Raw genomic sequence first — 15,996 nt, forward strand, 5'->3', positions numbered from 1 at the left:
CATTCAAAATACTGGAATGCCGGATTCGTCCTTCCAGTCTGTGCATGCGTAGACCTAAAAAAATGCGAAAAAAATAAATGACGGATCCGTTTTCTGGATGACACAGGCAAGTGTTCAGTTTTTTTGGCCGAAGATAAAACCGTAGCATGCTGCAGTATTATCTCCGTCCTGAACAGTCAAAAAGACTGAACTGAAGACATCCTGATGCATCTTGAACGGATAGCTCTCCATTCACAATGCATGGGGATAAAACTGATCAGTTCTTTTCCGGTATAGAGCCCCTAGGATGGAACGCTATGCCGGAAAAGAAAAACGCAAGTGTGACAATAATTCTTATTTATTATTAGTCCTCCTGCAGTCGATATATACTAATAGTAATTCCTTAGATTGTAACAATGTCCCGACTTATAGTGAAAGTAGATAATGGTCTAGATAATTGGTAGTTGGTGATCAAACCATAATAGGAAAATAGTTGTTAGTACTGTAGATCTTCTATATCGATAGTTTTCATATATCACCACTCAAAATCATTGGCAATATCAATTATTATTTATTATCTCTTTTAATACCGTTTTTTGGGGGGTAATTAATCATCCAATAAGTCCAACTGTTTTTGTATTTGTATTATTAGTTTATAATAAATCTCTTCCTTATTCCAAATAATATCCCTTCATAGAGTAAGGCCTAGTTCACACGACCGTATGGCTTTTTCAGTGTTTTGCGGTCCGTTTTTCCGTTTTTTGTTTCCGTTGTGTTCCCGTTTCCTTTCCGTTTTTCCGTATGCCATGTACAGTATGCAGTAATTACATAGAGAAAATTGGGCTGGGCATAACATTTTCAATAGATGGTTCAGAAAAAAACGGAACGGATACGGAAGACAGACATACAGATGCATTACACACACAAAAAAACGGCCCGTACACTCGCAAAAAAAACGTTCGTGTGAACTAGGCCTAAGTGAGGTGCCTGGCAGCCTTACCACCAAAGTGTCACAATTATCACTAATCATGTATATGGAATAGTATTCATACTATTTGCTATCTATTTATGGGTCTATTCTTTTATATGCATTTTATACATTTTTATTCTTGATATTTTTAATTCAAATAAATCTACCATGTATTCTTCTACACTGTTCCAGATATAGTGTGTGCCATCCATATATACTTACGTTATCCAATATTATGGTTCTTCTCTATCCATTACGCTGGGCGCAACATATTTTATATTAAATGTATGTGGTTTTCTTTTTCTTCTTATCGCCCTATTGAAACAATAGCATCTCCTAAAAAGTTGCACCTCTCATTCGATACCTGTTACAAGACCGTTTCAAAGTGGTTAGGTCATACATGTGCCCAAGTAGAGAGCCATTGAGAAGGATTGTCGCCGTTCTATACATGGAGTGTCCCCAGGTGCATTGGGCTCCTCAGAATAACTAATCTTAAGGGTCCATCCGCCAGTCGGGCTAATTGGGTTTTGGCTAGGGGTAAGAGGATTGTCAGAGGAATGGGTCTTTTTTGAGGTGGGTTATTTTTTGTGTTTCTATTGATTTCATTTGTTTTGGATTTTTTACTTTTTTAATTTTGTACTTATTATTTTTATGGTCTGTCCATGATCAAAGATGAGAAAAATTAATTCAGGGACTTCTGGCGATCACCTGGTCAAGCATGTCACCACTTGGATCAAACCCCCCTTTACCTTGCCAGTCCTCCAACATCACTTCCTAATTAATTCTCCCTATACCCCACCCCATATAATTAAAAATCAAATCTGGGTGTGAAAGGGTGGTGCCCATTGATGCTACCAGTTGTAGAACCATTTCAGTCTTTTCCTCTTCTATGTTGTGTATCCCGCTTTATGTCACTATTAAAAATATTTTTTTTAAAACAAATTAGAATGGCAGATAGTTACATGGAATCTATGAGGAGGCCATGTGACCACGATGGACAATCATATCCTGGCCCTGTGACTACAACATCACAGTGCCGTGATTGCCTACCCATGGTCACATGACATCACTATGGATGGCAGTTCGCCAACCTAAAGAGTATTCTAAAGAGCCGTGATGAGAGAAGTCAGATTTCACAGTTTCTTTCACAGGACACAGTAAAGGGATATTCCAAAATTCAAAAGAATTTTTGAAAAAGCCACTGCAGGTCAATCTTCCACCATGTTTTATATTAAGTGTTTGTGAATGAATGCTTGTAGGTGTTTTTGAAACCGCCATCTAAGTGGTGCAACACAAGAAAATAAGCATTCACAAGGGTCCACAAGATTAGGAAATAACGGGCCTATACTATCACGTATCAGTGCATGTTTCTGGAGGTTCTCAGAACAGGGGACATGTAGGATAAAGTAGTGGTCATGGGGAATTTTCCACAGCCTGAAATGGGTAGATTAAATTCACCTGGAAAGCAAACGTAGCCAAGACAGACTTTAGAATGAGTGTGCCCCACGGTCACAAGAAAGGAGGTCCTGTGCCTGCCCCAATTGAATTGACCGGTGGTCGAGCATGTGTCCTGCTGCCCCATTCGTCTCTGACGGACATACAGTAGATGTCATGTGACCATGGTAGCCAATCACGTCACAACACTGTGAAGTTGCAGTCAGAGGGCCATGATATGATTGTCCACCATGGTCCCATAGAGAGGAATGGAAGACACAATCTCACAAAGAGGAATGTTCTTGTGCAACCCCTTTAAGATTCCTTTAGAGTAGAGACAGTTTGGGAGTGATCTTCCAGTCATTACATGTCTTGTGCCCCTTACCAACCACTGGAGCCATGATACACTTGTGTTGGGTTGACAAATTACATTAGGGCCAGATGCACACGGACGTAGTTTTGCTCTGCATCTAATCCACATTTTCTGCTGATCAGATGCGGACCCATTCATCTCAATGGGGCCAGAAAAGATATCCGTAAGTCTGTTCCGCTGCCCCGCGAAAAAAATAGAACATGTCCTATTCTTGTCCGTTTTGGACATTACAACAGGAGAAAAAAGTAGATTATGGTAAGTACCTTGCACAGGTGGAGCCGACATCTTAGCAACTGGGTCCTGCCAGACTCAAAGGCACTCCATTGATGGGATTCACACGCATAAGACATTTAGGGCATTTCCTAGGGATAAATCACAAAGATCTATTGTTGGAATACCCTTTACAAGATGGACTGTCATCCCTATTGGCCATGAGCTTTCAGGGACTACCTTGATGCCCAGTTTGTTAGTCCATCCTAGAATGGTGGTGATTGTGAGGGTAATGTAACAACAGATTAACATGAAAGGGACGAATTCGTTGTTACTCTACCAGGGAAAAACATTCAACACACATTGAATAGTGCACTGAGATTGACCCATGCACACTTGTGTTTATGTTCACACCCATATATTAATGAGATATGAACCTCTGGGGAGCTCCGGGCGAGGCCCGATGTTAGTACATGTTGTTATACGACTTTCCTTTTCTGAATAAACCAAAATTTGGATTAGCATGACGCATTCCTAGTTAGACAAGTGGTGTACAGAGAAGACAGGGCAAGGTGGAGGAAGGGGGGGGGGCATAGCAAAAAATAAAACCTAGGCCCGATGCAGGCGCTCCTTGTTACCCTTCACATTCCGAACCACCCACTACAACAGATAATCCCATTTTCCACTTTGTTTGCTAATATTAGGGGTTGTCTGACACCCCAAATAGTGATTCTGCCTTTGCATGTGACCACCGATGAGACATCATTACAATGATGGACACCACGGTGGAACCATGTCAATGGGGCCCATTGGAAACTGTTGATGTCTGTCACGTGACCAATGTGTCATTTTTGGTTTTCTGCTCTGAAAACTAGAAATGACAATGTCAATGTGATCCCAGGCTCGGATGTATTGAAAAATAGTTTCATTTATCCAGGTAATGTATGATTAAGGCCTCTTTCACACGACCGTCCCGTTTACGGGCTGTTTTTTGCGTTCCGTACGCGTTCCGTATACGGAACTATTCATTTCAATGGTTCCGCAAAAAAAAACGTAATGTACTCCGTATGCATTCCATTTCCGTATTTCCGTTTTTCCGTTCTGTTGAAAAATAGAACAAGTCCTATTATTAATGGGCTGTTTTTTGCGTTCCGTATACGTTCCGTATACGGAACTATTCATTTCAATGGTTCCGCAAAAAAAAACGTAATGTACTCCGCATGCATTCCATTTCCGTATTTCCGTTTTTCCATTCCGTTGAAAGATAGAACAAGTCCTATTATTGCCCGCAACTCACGTTCCGCGGCTCCATTCAAGTCAATGGGTCCGCAAAAATAACGGAACACATACGGAAATGCATCCGTATGTCTTCCGTATCCGTTCCATTTTTGCGGAACTATCTATTGAAAATGTTATGCCCAGTCCAATTTTTTCTATGTAATTACTGTATACTGTATATGCCATACGGAAAAACGGAACGGAAATGGAAACACAACGGAAACAAATAACGGAACAACGGATCTGTAAAAAACTGAAAAAGCCATACGGTCGTGTGCAGGAGGCCTAACAATGGAGGAGTTTGAGTCTTAAAGGGGTATTTCAATGTACAAACCTTGAGTCCTAGTGAAAGTATGTGATATAAAGTGAATATATAGTAATTACATATTTGTAGTAGTTTCCCACATAATCCCTCACCACCTACAGCCCCATAATGTAATGTTTAGAGCTGACTGCCTAGGGTTACGACCTGTGTTTCAGCTTGGTGGTCGAGCATGCTCAGTTCCAGTACTAGGAGTTATAGGAGGCTGTAACTGGGAATTCCTGAGAGAGGCTCAGCAGTGTGGGAGCTAGATATGAAATGTGCAAGAGGGGGAGACTTCAGCAGTCAAAGCCATATAGGGGGAGATCAGCGAGGAATAGATGTCAGCAATGCATGATGGGAATTGTAGTCTGCTGCACATGCGGCTGTTGCTGCCGAAGCCAAGCCCACCCTTACTGCACCGAGGAGGTGTTGATCACGAATATTCGAATTTCGAATTTTTATTGCGAATATAGTATATATATTCGTAATTTCGAATATTCGAATTAATTTTTTCAAATATTTTTTTTATTTTTTTTTATCAGTACACATGATCCCTCACTGCTTCTATCTTGTGGGCCAATAAGAAGGCTGCAATATACTTGACTTTAGGAGTAGTAGTGTTTGCGAATTTTGATTTTTTTTTTGAATATTCGCTATATTGCTATATATTCTTGTTTTAGAATATTACGAATATTCGAAAAAACGAAGTTATAGCAATATAGAGAATATTCGAAAAAAAACGAATATAGAGCAATTTAGCTAATATAGTGCTACAATCTTCTTTGTCTAATAGTTGTAAGTTTAAAAATTCGCAATAAAAAATTTGAATCCGAAAATTCGAATTCCAAAAATTCGCATATTACGCAATCATTACCTTTCCGATTTTTCGAGTAAAAAAAAAAATCGTGAATTTTCGAATTTGCGAATATTCTATGAATATTCTACAAAATATTCGCGAAATATCGCGAATTCGAATATGACCCCTGCCGCTCATCACTAGAGTACATAGGGTGCGACAGTTTGCCAAATAATGCTACATGTATGGAGTGTAGTATTAGTGCTGCTGTGTGTGGAATGACTCTGGAGCCTTTCGCAATTCTAGTCCAAATGCTGGAGTACCCCTTTAATAATCGGACATATTAGTTTTGGAAAAGCAGTAAAAACAAACTATTCTGGATCCACACACAACTGAGAACACTGTAAACATTTGCATAAGGCCTTGAAAGATAGAACATGTCCTATTATTGCCCGCAAATCACGTTCTGTGGCTCCATTCAAGTCAATGGGTCCGCAAAAAAAACGGAACACATACGGAAACGCATCCGTATGTCTTCCGTATCCGTTCCGTTTTGGCTGAACTATCTATTGAAAATGTTATGCCCAGCCCAATTTTTTCTATGTAATTACTGTATACTGTATATGCCGTACGGAAAAACAGAACGGAAAAACGGAACGGAAACACAACGGAAACCAAAAACAGAAAAACGGATCCGTGAAAAACGGACCGCAAAAAACTATAAAAGCCATACGTTCGTGTGAACTAGGCCTAACTGTTCTGACAAAAAATGGCCACACTTTAGATTGGCGAAGGCTACTACTTATTATGTAGGGGGGACTCTTGACTCTTCCCTGATGGCAGATGTTGTAGGAAAGAAAGACCAGGCTGTGGGATTTCAATATGCCTGAGGAGTCTGACAGCGGCTTTCTCCCCAATCCTCGTGTGTGTGTATGGGGGCAAGGGTTGGATATACAGTCATTATTTTTGGGGAGCTGTGTTCTATGGGCTGTTATATAAAAAATATACCAAATATGTGTATATTGCCTCCTTCCTGCCATTTCTTTAACGCCCATATCTCTCTCCAGCTATCTCTGCATTGTCACTATATGTAGATGCTATTAGTTCCCGAACCTATTTATTTGATTTATTTTCCTTTTTTTTAAATGTTTTTATTTTTATTAACTATTAATTATTTGCAGTCAGCTGTAACTGGTTTTAATGATGGTTTATGAAAGGGGTTGCACCATCTAGACCTTTAATGGCTGAGATGGGAATAACCACAGTGGGGCACATTTACTAACGGACTGGCAACTATTTTAGGTGTTTCGCAAGTCCCCCTTTTTTTTTTTTTTTAGTCACACTGCTGGTTTTACGCTGTGTCCACCCGCTGGGCATGATGGGGGCAGGTCGGGACTCCAGCCCTGGCAAATTTACTAACATTTACGTCTGGAAACAGGTGTAAATGTTAGCGAAAAACGACACCAGTCGGGGCGGAGCAGTGTTTGCGCCAGGACTGCCACAGATGTGCCTAATTTGGGATGAGGTGCACGCCTCGTCATAAATTAGATAAATCTTATGGCGGCGCAAAGGGGAAACTAAGACCAGTCTTAGTAAGGGCTCATGCCCACGAGCGTGTATGCCCCGGCCATGTGCACTCCGTATCACCGATGCAAACCCATTGACTTGAACATGTTTTTTTTTTTTTTGCGGTGCGGACGGATCACGGATCCATTCAAGTTGAATGGGTCTCGATCCATCTGCGGAATCGGCATGCACGTTACCTATACATTGGGGACCGCAAATTGGGGTCCCCAATGCACACAACGGCCGGCACACATTCATGCGCATGATCCCTTACTGCGGTTATTCCAGTCTCACCCATGAAAGGCAGAACAACCCCCGTTATCCTTTTGCCTTCTTTATATGTTGTGGCGGTAAACCTGACATATAAAAGCGTTGGGTTACATTGCGATCTGCTGACTCCCCGTGGCGTTGCAGATCACTGAGACCCCGCTGTCATCAGACAGCTGCGGTCACAGCGAAGATCTCTGAGACCAGGCAAAGTGGTCTCTCTGTGTGGCCATGTTGTAGCAGGGCGCTGGCAGGGGAGCGTTCTTCTTAGGCCTCATGCACACGACCGTGGTGTGCATCCGCGTCCGTGGTTCCGTTTTCCGTTTTTTTTCGTGGCTCCATTGACTTTCAATGGGTCCGTGGAAAAATCGGAAAATGCACCGTTTGGCAGCCGCATCCGTGATCCGTGTTTCCTGGCCGTGAAAAAAATATGACCTGTCCTATTTTTTTCACGGTCAACAGTTCGCGGACCCATTCAAGTCAATGGGGCCGTGAGAAATCACGGATGCACACAAGATTGTCATCCGCGTCCGTGATCCGTGTCTGTGATCCGTGTCCGTTTTCCCTATCATTTTCAATGCAAACTTGACTTCGTTTTTTTTTTTCACTTTTCATGTCCGTGGATCCTCCAAAAATCAAGGAAGACCCACGGACGAAAAAACGGTCATGGATCACGGACCAACGGAACCCCGTTTTGCGGACCGTGAAAAAATACTGTCGTGTGCATGAGGCCTTAATGTAAGATCACCCCCTGTTAGCTGTGAGCCTGCAGCCTGTGAATTCAATCCTTTCTGCCCAGACTGTGGCAGGAAGGGGTTATTTCACTTTTTTCATAAAAAAAAAAAAGTACAATTTTTTTTAATAAATAAAAAATTTGAAAATTTATAAAAAGTGAAATCAAGAAAGATACATTAAAACTTTATAGCTATAGTTACTAGTTATAGCAATAGTATAGCAGACTACGTACAGACACATTTTCCCCTTTTTATTTATAAAAAAATAAAATATATTTATTAGTTTTAGCAACTGTAAATATACACATACATGCGTTTTTTTTTTTTTCCTTTTTGCTTTCTTAAAAAAATGTAAATATTTAGAAATGTTTTGTCTTGAAATCTAATGGTGTCCTGTGAAAATTTATATCAAATTAGTTATTTGCAGTTATATAGGCTCATTGGCCTGGTAAGGAAAGGGGGGGGGGGGGGGGGGGGGGGTTAAACACTATGGTAATGAAGTGGTTAATCTAGAACTGTGTTGTTGTTTTTTTATTGCTTTCACAAAACTCTTAACTTTAAGGCTGGGTTCACACCTGAGCGTTTTACAGCGCGTTCCTACACGCTGTAAAACGCTCAACAGGCAAAAACCAATGTTTCCCTATGGGCATGGTCCTCACCTGAGCGTTTTACAGCGCGTACGAATGCGTTGTTAAAACGCCCTACGCCCCAAGAAGTACAGGAGCTTCTTTGGGGGCGTATTGTCGCGCGTAACACCTCTGTTTTTCATTGTACGCCTCTGTGGTCAATAGCAAGAACGCGCGTTTCAAAAATACAAAAACGCCCCAAAATATGCCTGATAAAAACGCCTGTAAGGGTCCATTCACACGTCCGTAATTTGGGTCCGCATTCGTTCCGCAATTTGCGGACCCATTCACTTTAAATGGGGCTGGAACGGATGCAAATCCACATTTCCTGGATCCGCATCCGTTTTTTCGGGATCCGTTTTTTCGGGATTTTCGCAATTTCGTTCCTGGAAAAAATAGAACATGTCCTATTCTTGTCCGCAATTGCGGACCAGAAAAGGCATTTTCTATTATAGTGTCTGTGATGTGCGGATCCGCAAATTGCGGATCGCACATTGCAGGTGTCCGTGTTTTGCGGATCCGCAAAACACTTACGGACGTGTGAATGGACCCTAAACAGCGCATATCGAATACGCTCAGGTCTGGACCCAGCCTTACAGAATTGTATTGAAATGATCTTATTAGGACTAAAAGAGTTAAAAAATATTAAAAAATTATACATATAAAAAACACTATATATAATATTTATATTCATCTTGGTTCTATCAATTACTTATTTATTTTGGCTTATTGTAGTAATTATTTCTTTTGTATTTATTAGTTCTGCACCTGCTTATTTCTTACTATCTTGGTACTTTCGTTTTATACTCGTTTCAGGCATGCTGCTAACCACGTGTAGCCTTATTAATGTTAAAGTATTTTTACATAGAAATATTTCATTCCGCTTTTTTCTATCCTTGTTTTTCTCATAAGACCTTTTTATACCTTTGTGCAACAAAATCACGACTCTGGTGGGACTCGAACCCACAACCTTTGAATGCCTTCAATCTCACTAGAAGTCCAATGCGCTATCCATTGCGCCACAGAGCCATCTGTTGCTTTCCTGTCATGAGCCGAGGTCTCTGCTACACCGCGTGCTAAAAAAAGCTCTGCAGCGGAGGCTGAAAGGGAAGCCGTGCTGCATGCTGTGCAGGACAAAGTCAGTCTCACATCTGTCATTACCGATCAACACAAACACCCAAAACTAGAGAAAAAAGGAGGGACAATAATACATGTCACTTATCAGATCTCAAAAGTCAGAGATAATTAAAAGTTTGGGCCAAATGACTTTCCCTAGAATCTATTTAAAGGGGATGTCTGGGTCAGAAAACCCATTTTCAAGTAATTTCTTAGACTTCTCATTTAATAGTGTGTGGTGGGGGGGGGGGGGGGGGGGGATCTTCCAGTTTAGGCTACTTTCACACTGGCATTTTGGCTTTCCGTTTGTGAGATCCGTCCTGGGTCCAAAACGGATCAGTTTTGCCCTAATGGATTCTGAATGGAAAAGGATCCGCTCAGAACGCATCAGTTTTTCCCTCCGATCAGTCTCCTTTCCGCTTCGGAGGCGACAACCAAAACGCTGATGACAGTGTTTTGGTGTCTGTCTGATGAAACTGAGCCAAATGTAAGTCAATGGGGGACGGATCCGTTTTCTACAACGCAATCTGGCACAATAGAAAACGGATCCGTCCCCCATTGACTTTCAATGGAGTTTATGACGGATCCGTCTTGGCTACGTTACAGATAATACAAACGGATCCGTTCATGACGGATGCATGCGGTTGTATTATTGCAACGGATCCGTTTTTGCAGATCCGGCCAAAGCGCGAGTGTGAAAGTAGGATTAAGAGCAGCGACAAAGAGCATCTCTCTCTGTTTCCTAATCACGCAGTCCATTGATTTCAGTCTGCACCGTGTAATACTTCATGTCACCTGCGGTGGCGCTGCAGAAAAAAAAATACTTCTCTTGCTATTGGTTGCATGATGCTGGGAGTTGTAGTTTGGCAGCTGATGGAAGCTCAAAGGTTGGAGCAAAACCGAATGGAAAAAAAGAGAAGAAATAAATAGTATAATATATAGATAATAAAACGAATTTCTTAAAATCTCTGCTTTAGGCCTCTTTCACACTACCGTTTTTTCTTTCCGTTTTGCGGGGCTTTTTTTTGCGTTCCGTATACGGAACCATTCATTTCAGAGGTTCCACAAAAAAAACTGAATGTACTCTGTATGCATTCCGTTTCCGTGTTTCCGTATCTCCGTTCCGTGCAAAGATAGAACATGTCCTATATTTAGCGGCAAATCACGTTCCGTGGCTCCATTAAAGTCAATGGGTCCGCAAAAAAAACTGAATGCATACGGAAATGCATCCGTATGTTTTCCGTATCCGTTCCGTTTTTTTTGCGGAACCATCTATTGAAAATGTTATGCCCAGCCCAATTTGTTCTATGTAATTACTGTATACTGTATATGCCATACGGAAAAACAGAACCAAAACGGAAACAAAAAACGGAACAACGGATCCGTGAAAAACGGAACGCAAAACACTCAAATAGCCATACGGTAGTGAGAAAGAGGCCTTATAGAGATAGTCATTTCATGATTGCCAACTATAACAGATTTGCAAAGACATTCCCAGCCAATTGGAATGGGATAATGTAAGCCACACACTTAGGGCTCATGCACACGCCCGTATGTATTTTGCGGTTCGCAGAAAAAAAAAAACGGATGACATCCGTGTGATATTGGTGTTAGACCAGTTTTTTTTTGTTGCAGATCCCTTGTAACAATGCCTTTCCTTGTCTACAAAATGGAAATGAATAGGACATACGGATACGGAGCGCACACAGAGTCATTTCCGTTTTTTTGCGGCCCCATTGAAATGAATTGTTCCACATACAGGCCGCAAAAAAACGGACAAAAAAATACATCCGTGTGCATGAGCCCTTAAGTAGGAGTTCCCAGGATGGGGCTTAGATGCCCTCAAATTCACTCGACTGAAATGTTCGTATGTAATTTACAATTTCAAGGCGATGCAGACAATCGGCAGGGGTCGCCCAAATTCTAATATTTTAGTAGATATGGACCTATTCCTTATAACATGGGAAAGAGAATCACTTTTGTGGGGGAGGTGCTGCATATTGAGGCCCAGAGTTTGAGTCTGACCAAGGACACCATCTGCATGGAGTATGAATGTTCTCCCCATGTTGTTGTCCTAAATGAACATGCTGATTGGCCTCCAACCAGTCTCGCCCTAGGGCGTACCTTCCATTAGAGAAGTTAGATTGTGAGCCGGGATCTCCCCTCAGGACAGTAAATGATAATCTTTGCAGAGCTGTGGAATTGGGGCCCCTACACCCGACTGTATTACATAATATATAGGGCCCTACCAGGGGCAGACTGGGAACTTGAAGTGGCCCTGATTTGTAGTCAGGTCCAAACTGATGGAAGGCAGGGCCAGCTATACCATATTGTGGCACGTTATACCGCCCCAACGGAGCCAAATACCACCGTCCATCACAAAATACATCCCCAAAAACTTCCACTGGCCGGCCGTGAGGAGGGTTTCGGCGGCCCCCCGGGCATCGGCCCACCGGGAATTTCCCCTGTAAGGTCTATGGCCAATCCGCCCCTGGGCCCAACTTTTGGTGTGGGCCCATACCATGCCTCTAATTTTACACAGGGGCTCCATCACGTGCCATAGTATAGAGCAGGGATCGGCAACCTTCGGCACTCCAGCTGATGTGAAACTACAACTCTCATCATGCAAACATGCTCAGCTGCTCCTCCAACACTCCCTTAGAAGTGAATGAAGCATTCTGGGAGTTGTAGTCTCAGAACAGCTGTAGTGTCGGAGGTTGCTGATCCCTGGTATAGAGGTAGTCTGAGGCCTCCTGCACACGGCCGTTTTTTTTTCCCGTTTACTGGCCGTTATTTGCGTTCCGTATACGGTCCGTATACGGAACCATTCATTTCAATGGTTACGCAAAAAAAAACGGAATGTACTCCGTATGCATTCCGTTTCCGTATTTCCGTTTTTCCGTTCCGTTTTAACATAGAACATGTCCTATTATTGCCCGCAAATCACGTTCCGTGGCTCCATTCAAGTCAATGGGTCCGCAAAAAAAACGGAACACATATGGAAATGCATCCGTATGTCTTCCGTTTCCGTTCCGTTTTTTGCTGAACCATCTATTGAAAATGTTATGCCCAGCCCAATTTTATCTATGTAATTACTGTATACTGTACATGCCATACGGAAAAACGGAACGGAAAAACGGAACAGAAACGGAAACACAACGGAAACAAAAAATGGAACAACGGATCCATGAAAAACGGACCGCAAAACACTGAAAAAGCCATACGGTCGTGTGCAATAGGCCTAAGGCTACTAACGAAGAAGAATGTGGCGTCCCACTGAAGCCATAAAGTGGGATGTAGAGGATCTGTAATACTGTTCTACAGGGGCTGAGTGCGCCACTATACAGAGTCCGTTCACACTGCTATACAATGTGGGCGCTGCAGAGATCAGTTGGTGGCCTGGAGTCTCACCAAACAGTTAATTTTGTCAGGGAGGACCAAGCATTTCTCCTACAGCACCCCCTGCAGGGGAAATGCGGTATTACATTCAAATGAATGGCTGTCCATGTAATAGAAGGACGGAAGGGGAGCCCCTCTCATGCAGAAGCTTTCTCTGTTGTAGCGTATAAAGAGGGGACCCGAACGATAATGTCCAGATGCCCTAATAGGCAGTGGTGTAAATAGAGAAGTAATGGCCCCAAGGATCAAACCAGGCCCCCCACAGGACAGAAAGGGTTTCTGCCAAAACCCTTTTCAATGACCCTTGGGCTATTTTTCCACTGCCTCATTTGCTAAAAGTTGTTCCTTAAGGGTCCATTCACAGGTCCGTGGTGTGTTGCGGACCCGCAACACACCCGGCCGGCACCCCCTATAGAAATGCCTATTCTTGTCCGCAGCTGCGGACAAGAATAGGAAATGTTCTATCTTTTGCGGAGCTGCGGACCGGAAGATCGGGGCCGCGCTCCGCAAATGTGGATGCATTCCGTCCCCATAGAGAATGAATGGGTCCGCACCCATTCCGCAAAATTGCGGAATGGATGCGGACCCATTTGCGGACGTGTGAATGGAGCCTTAGGCCTCTTTCACACGACCGTTTATTTTTTTCCATTTACAGGCCGTTTTTTGCGTTCCGTATACGGTCCGTATATGGAACCATTTATTTCAATGGTTCTGAAAAAAAAAAACGGAATGTACTCTGTGTGCATTCTGTTTCCGTATTTCCGTTTTTCCGTTCCGTTAAAAGATAGAACATGTCCTATTATTGCCTGCAAATCATGTTCCGTGGCTCCATTCAAGTCAATGGGTCCGCAAAAAAAAACGGAACACATACGGTAATGCATGTAATGTATGTCTTCCGTATCCGTTCCGTTGCCCAGCCCAATTAATTCTATGTAATTACTATATACTGTATATGCCATATGGAAAAATGAAACGGAAAAACGGAAGGGAAACAAAATCACAACGGAAACAAAAAACGAACAACAGATCTGTGAAAAACGGACCGCAAAATACTGAAAACACCATACGGTCGTGTGAAAGAAGCCTTAGAGGGTGGAGTCCTGACCAAGTTTTCACCTCCAGTAGAAAAGGAGAAGATCCCAACTAAGGCTACATGCACAAGACCGTGTTGTGTTTTGCGGTCCGCAAATCGGGGATCCGCAAAACACGGGCGGCGTCCGTGCGAGTTCCGCAATTTGCGGAACGGCACGGACATCCTTTAATATAACTGCCTTTTCTTGTCCGCAAAGCGGGGGCCATGGAACGGAGCAACAGATGCGGACAGCACACGAAGTGCTGTCCGCATCTTTTGCGGCCCCATTGAAGGGAATGGGTCCGCATCCGAGCCGCCAAAACTGCGGCTCGGATGCGGACCAAAACAACGGCCGTGTGCATGAGGCCTAAGACTGAGCCCCATAGCAGTCGCCTGCTGATAGGGTGCGAGGACAGGGGTTGTCCTTGATGACCTGTGAGTTATGAGATTTGTTCCTCTCACTGCTGTAGACACCTGTAGAGAGGTCATACTGTGCAGAACCTGTATTAAGGACCCCCCATTAGGTGCGGCATCGCCTCCTCCACCCCCCGTGACTACATGTAATTACCGCCATGACAGGCGACGATGTTTGATATAAAGGAGTAGTGATGATTTTTGATTTTTTTTGCTCCTGTGCAGAAGGTGCTGGATGAGTGCCAGGACCGGAGGAACTGCCAGCTGCTCGTCAATAGTCGCTTGTTTGGGATGGATCCATGTCCGGGGACCAGCAAGTATTTGGTTGTGTGGTACAAATGCAGGCCAAGTGAGTAAAGGAATCTCCAAGTGTGGTAGATGTTACACTTCTCATTATATCTGCTCCCTCCATTGTGTTAGGAACCCTGCCTGACCCCCGGGTCGGGTAATGAAGTCCGATGATGGGAATCGGTGCATGAACGGGACTTTACACAATGGGGTTCATTAAAGGAACAGAGCGGGCAAAAATGATACTTGTCTAAGGCCTCATTTATCAAACTTGGCTAAAAAATCTCTTGGTTGCCCCTGGCGACCAATCAGAACCCAGCTTTCATTTTACCAGTGCAGTTTAAGAAATAAAAGCTGAGCTCTGATTGGTTGCTATGGGCAACAAAGACAGTTTTACTTTTAGACAGCTTTGATAAATGAGGCCTTCTGGTATTAAGCCTAGTCCAGGGTCTGAGGGGGCGGGGCATGACACTGGGATTCTTTCTCTACTCCCTTGGGTCCTTTATGACACAATGGCGGAGATTTATCAAAACTGGAGCAAGGGAAAACTAGCTCATTTGCCCATAGCAACCAGTCAGAGTGATCCATTCAATTTCGAAAGGAGGTCTGAAAAATCAGAACTCAGCTTCCATCTATCTATTATCTATCTATCTATCTATCTATCTATTATCTATCTATCTATCTATCTATCTATCTATCTATCTATCTATCTATCTATCTATTATCTATCTATTATCTATCTATCTATTATCTATCTATCTATCTATCTATCTATCTATTATCTATCTATCTATTATCTATCTATCTATCTATTATCTATCTATCTATCTATCTATCTATTATCTATCTATCTATCCATCCGTCTATCTATCTATCTATCTATATTCTATCTACTGTATCTATCTATCTATCTATCTATCCGTCTATCTATCTATCTATCTATCTATCTCATATCTATCTATCTATCTATCTATCTATCCGTCTATCTATCTATCTATCTATCTCATATCTATCTATCTATCTATCCGTCTATCTATCTATCTATCTATCTATCCGTCTATCTATCTATCTATCTATCCGTCTATCTATCTATCTATCTATCTATCTATCTCATATCTATCTATCTATCTATCTATCCGTCTATCTATCTATCTATCTATCTATCTATCT

The 15,996-nt window shown here is 42.5% G+C and overlaps 1 protein-coding gene and 1 non-coding gene across 2 annotated transcripts in view; one reads left to right on the forward strand and one right to left on the reverse strand.

Moving 5' to 3' along the window:
- Window positions 1-15,996, forward strand: part of EVA1A (eva-1 homolog A, regulator of programmed cell death) — a 356,598-nt gene that overhangs the window by 109,958 nt on the left and 230,644 nt on the right. Inside the window, exon 3 of the mRNA XM_040427455.1 lies at window positions 14,764-14,887. Coding sequence (XP_040283389.1) covers window positions 14,764-14,887 — 124 coding nt within the window. The remainder of the gene's footprint in view (window positions 1-14,763; window positions 14,888-15,996) is intronic.
- On the reverse strand, window positions 9,480-9,566 carry TRNAR-UCU. The gene is given in 2 exon segments: window positions 9,480-9,515; window positions 9,530-9,566. It is a non-coding gene; the product is annotated as a tRNA-Arg (tRNA).

Source organism: Bufo bufo, chromosome 4 (assembly GCF_905171765.1).
Source record: "Bufo bufo chromosome 4, aBufBuf1.1, whole genome shotgun sequence".
Classification (NCBI taxonomy): domain Eukaryota; kingdom Metazoa; phylum Chordata; class Amphibia; order Anura; family Bufonidae; genus Bufo; species Bufo bufo.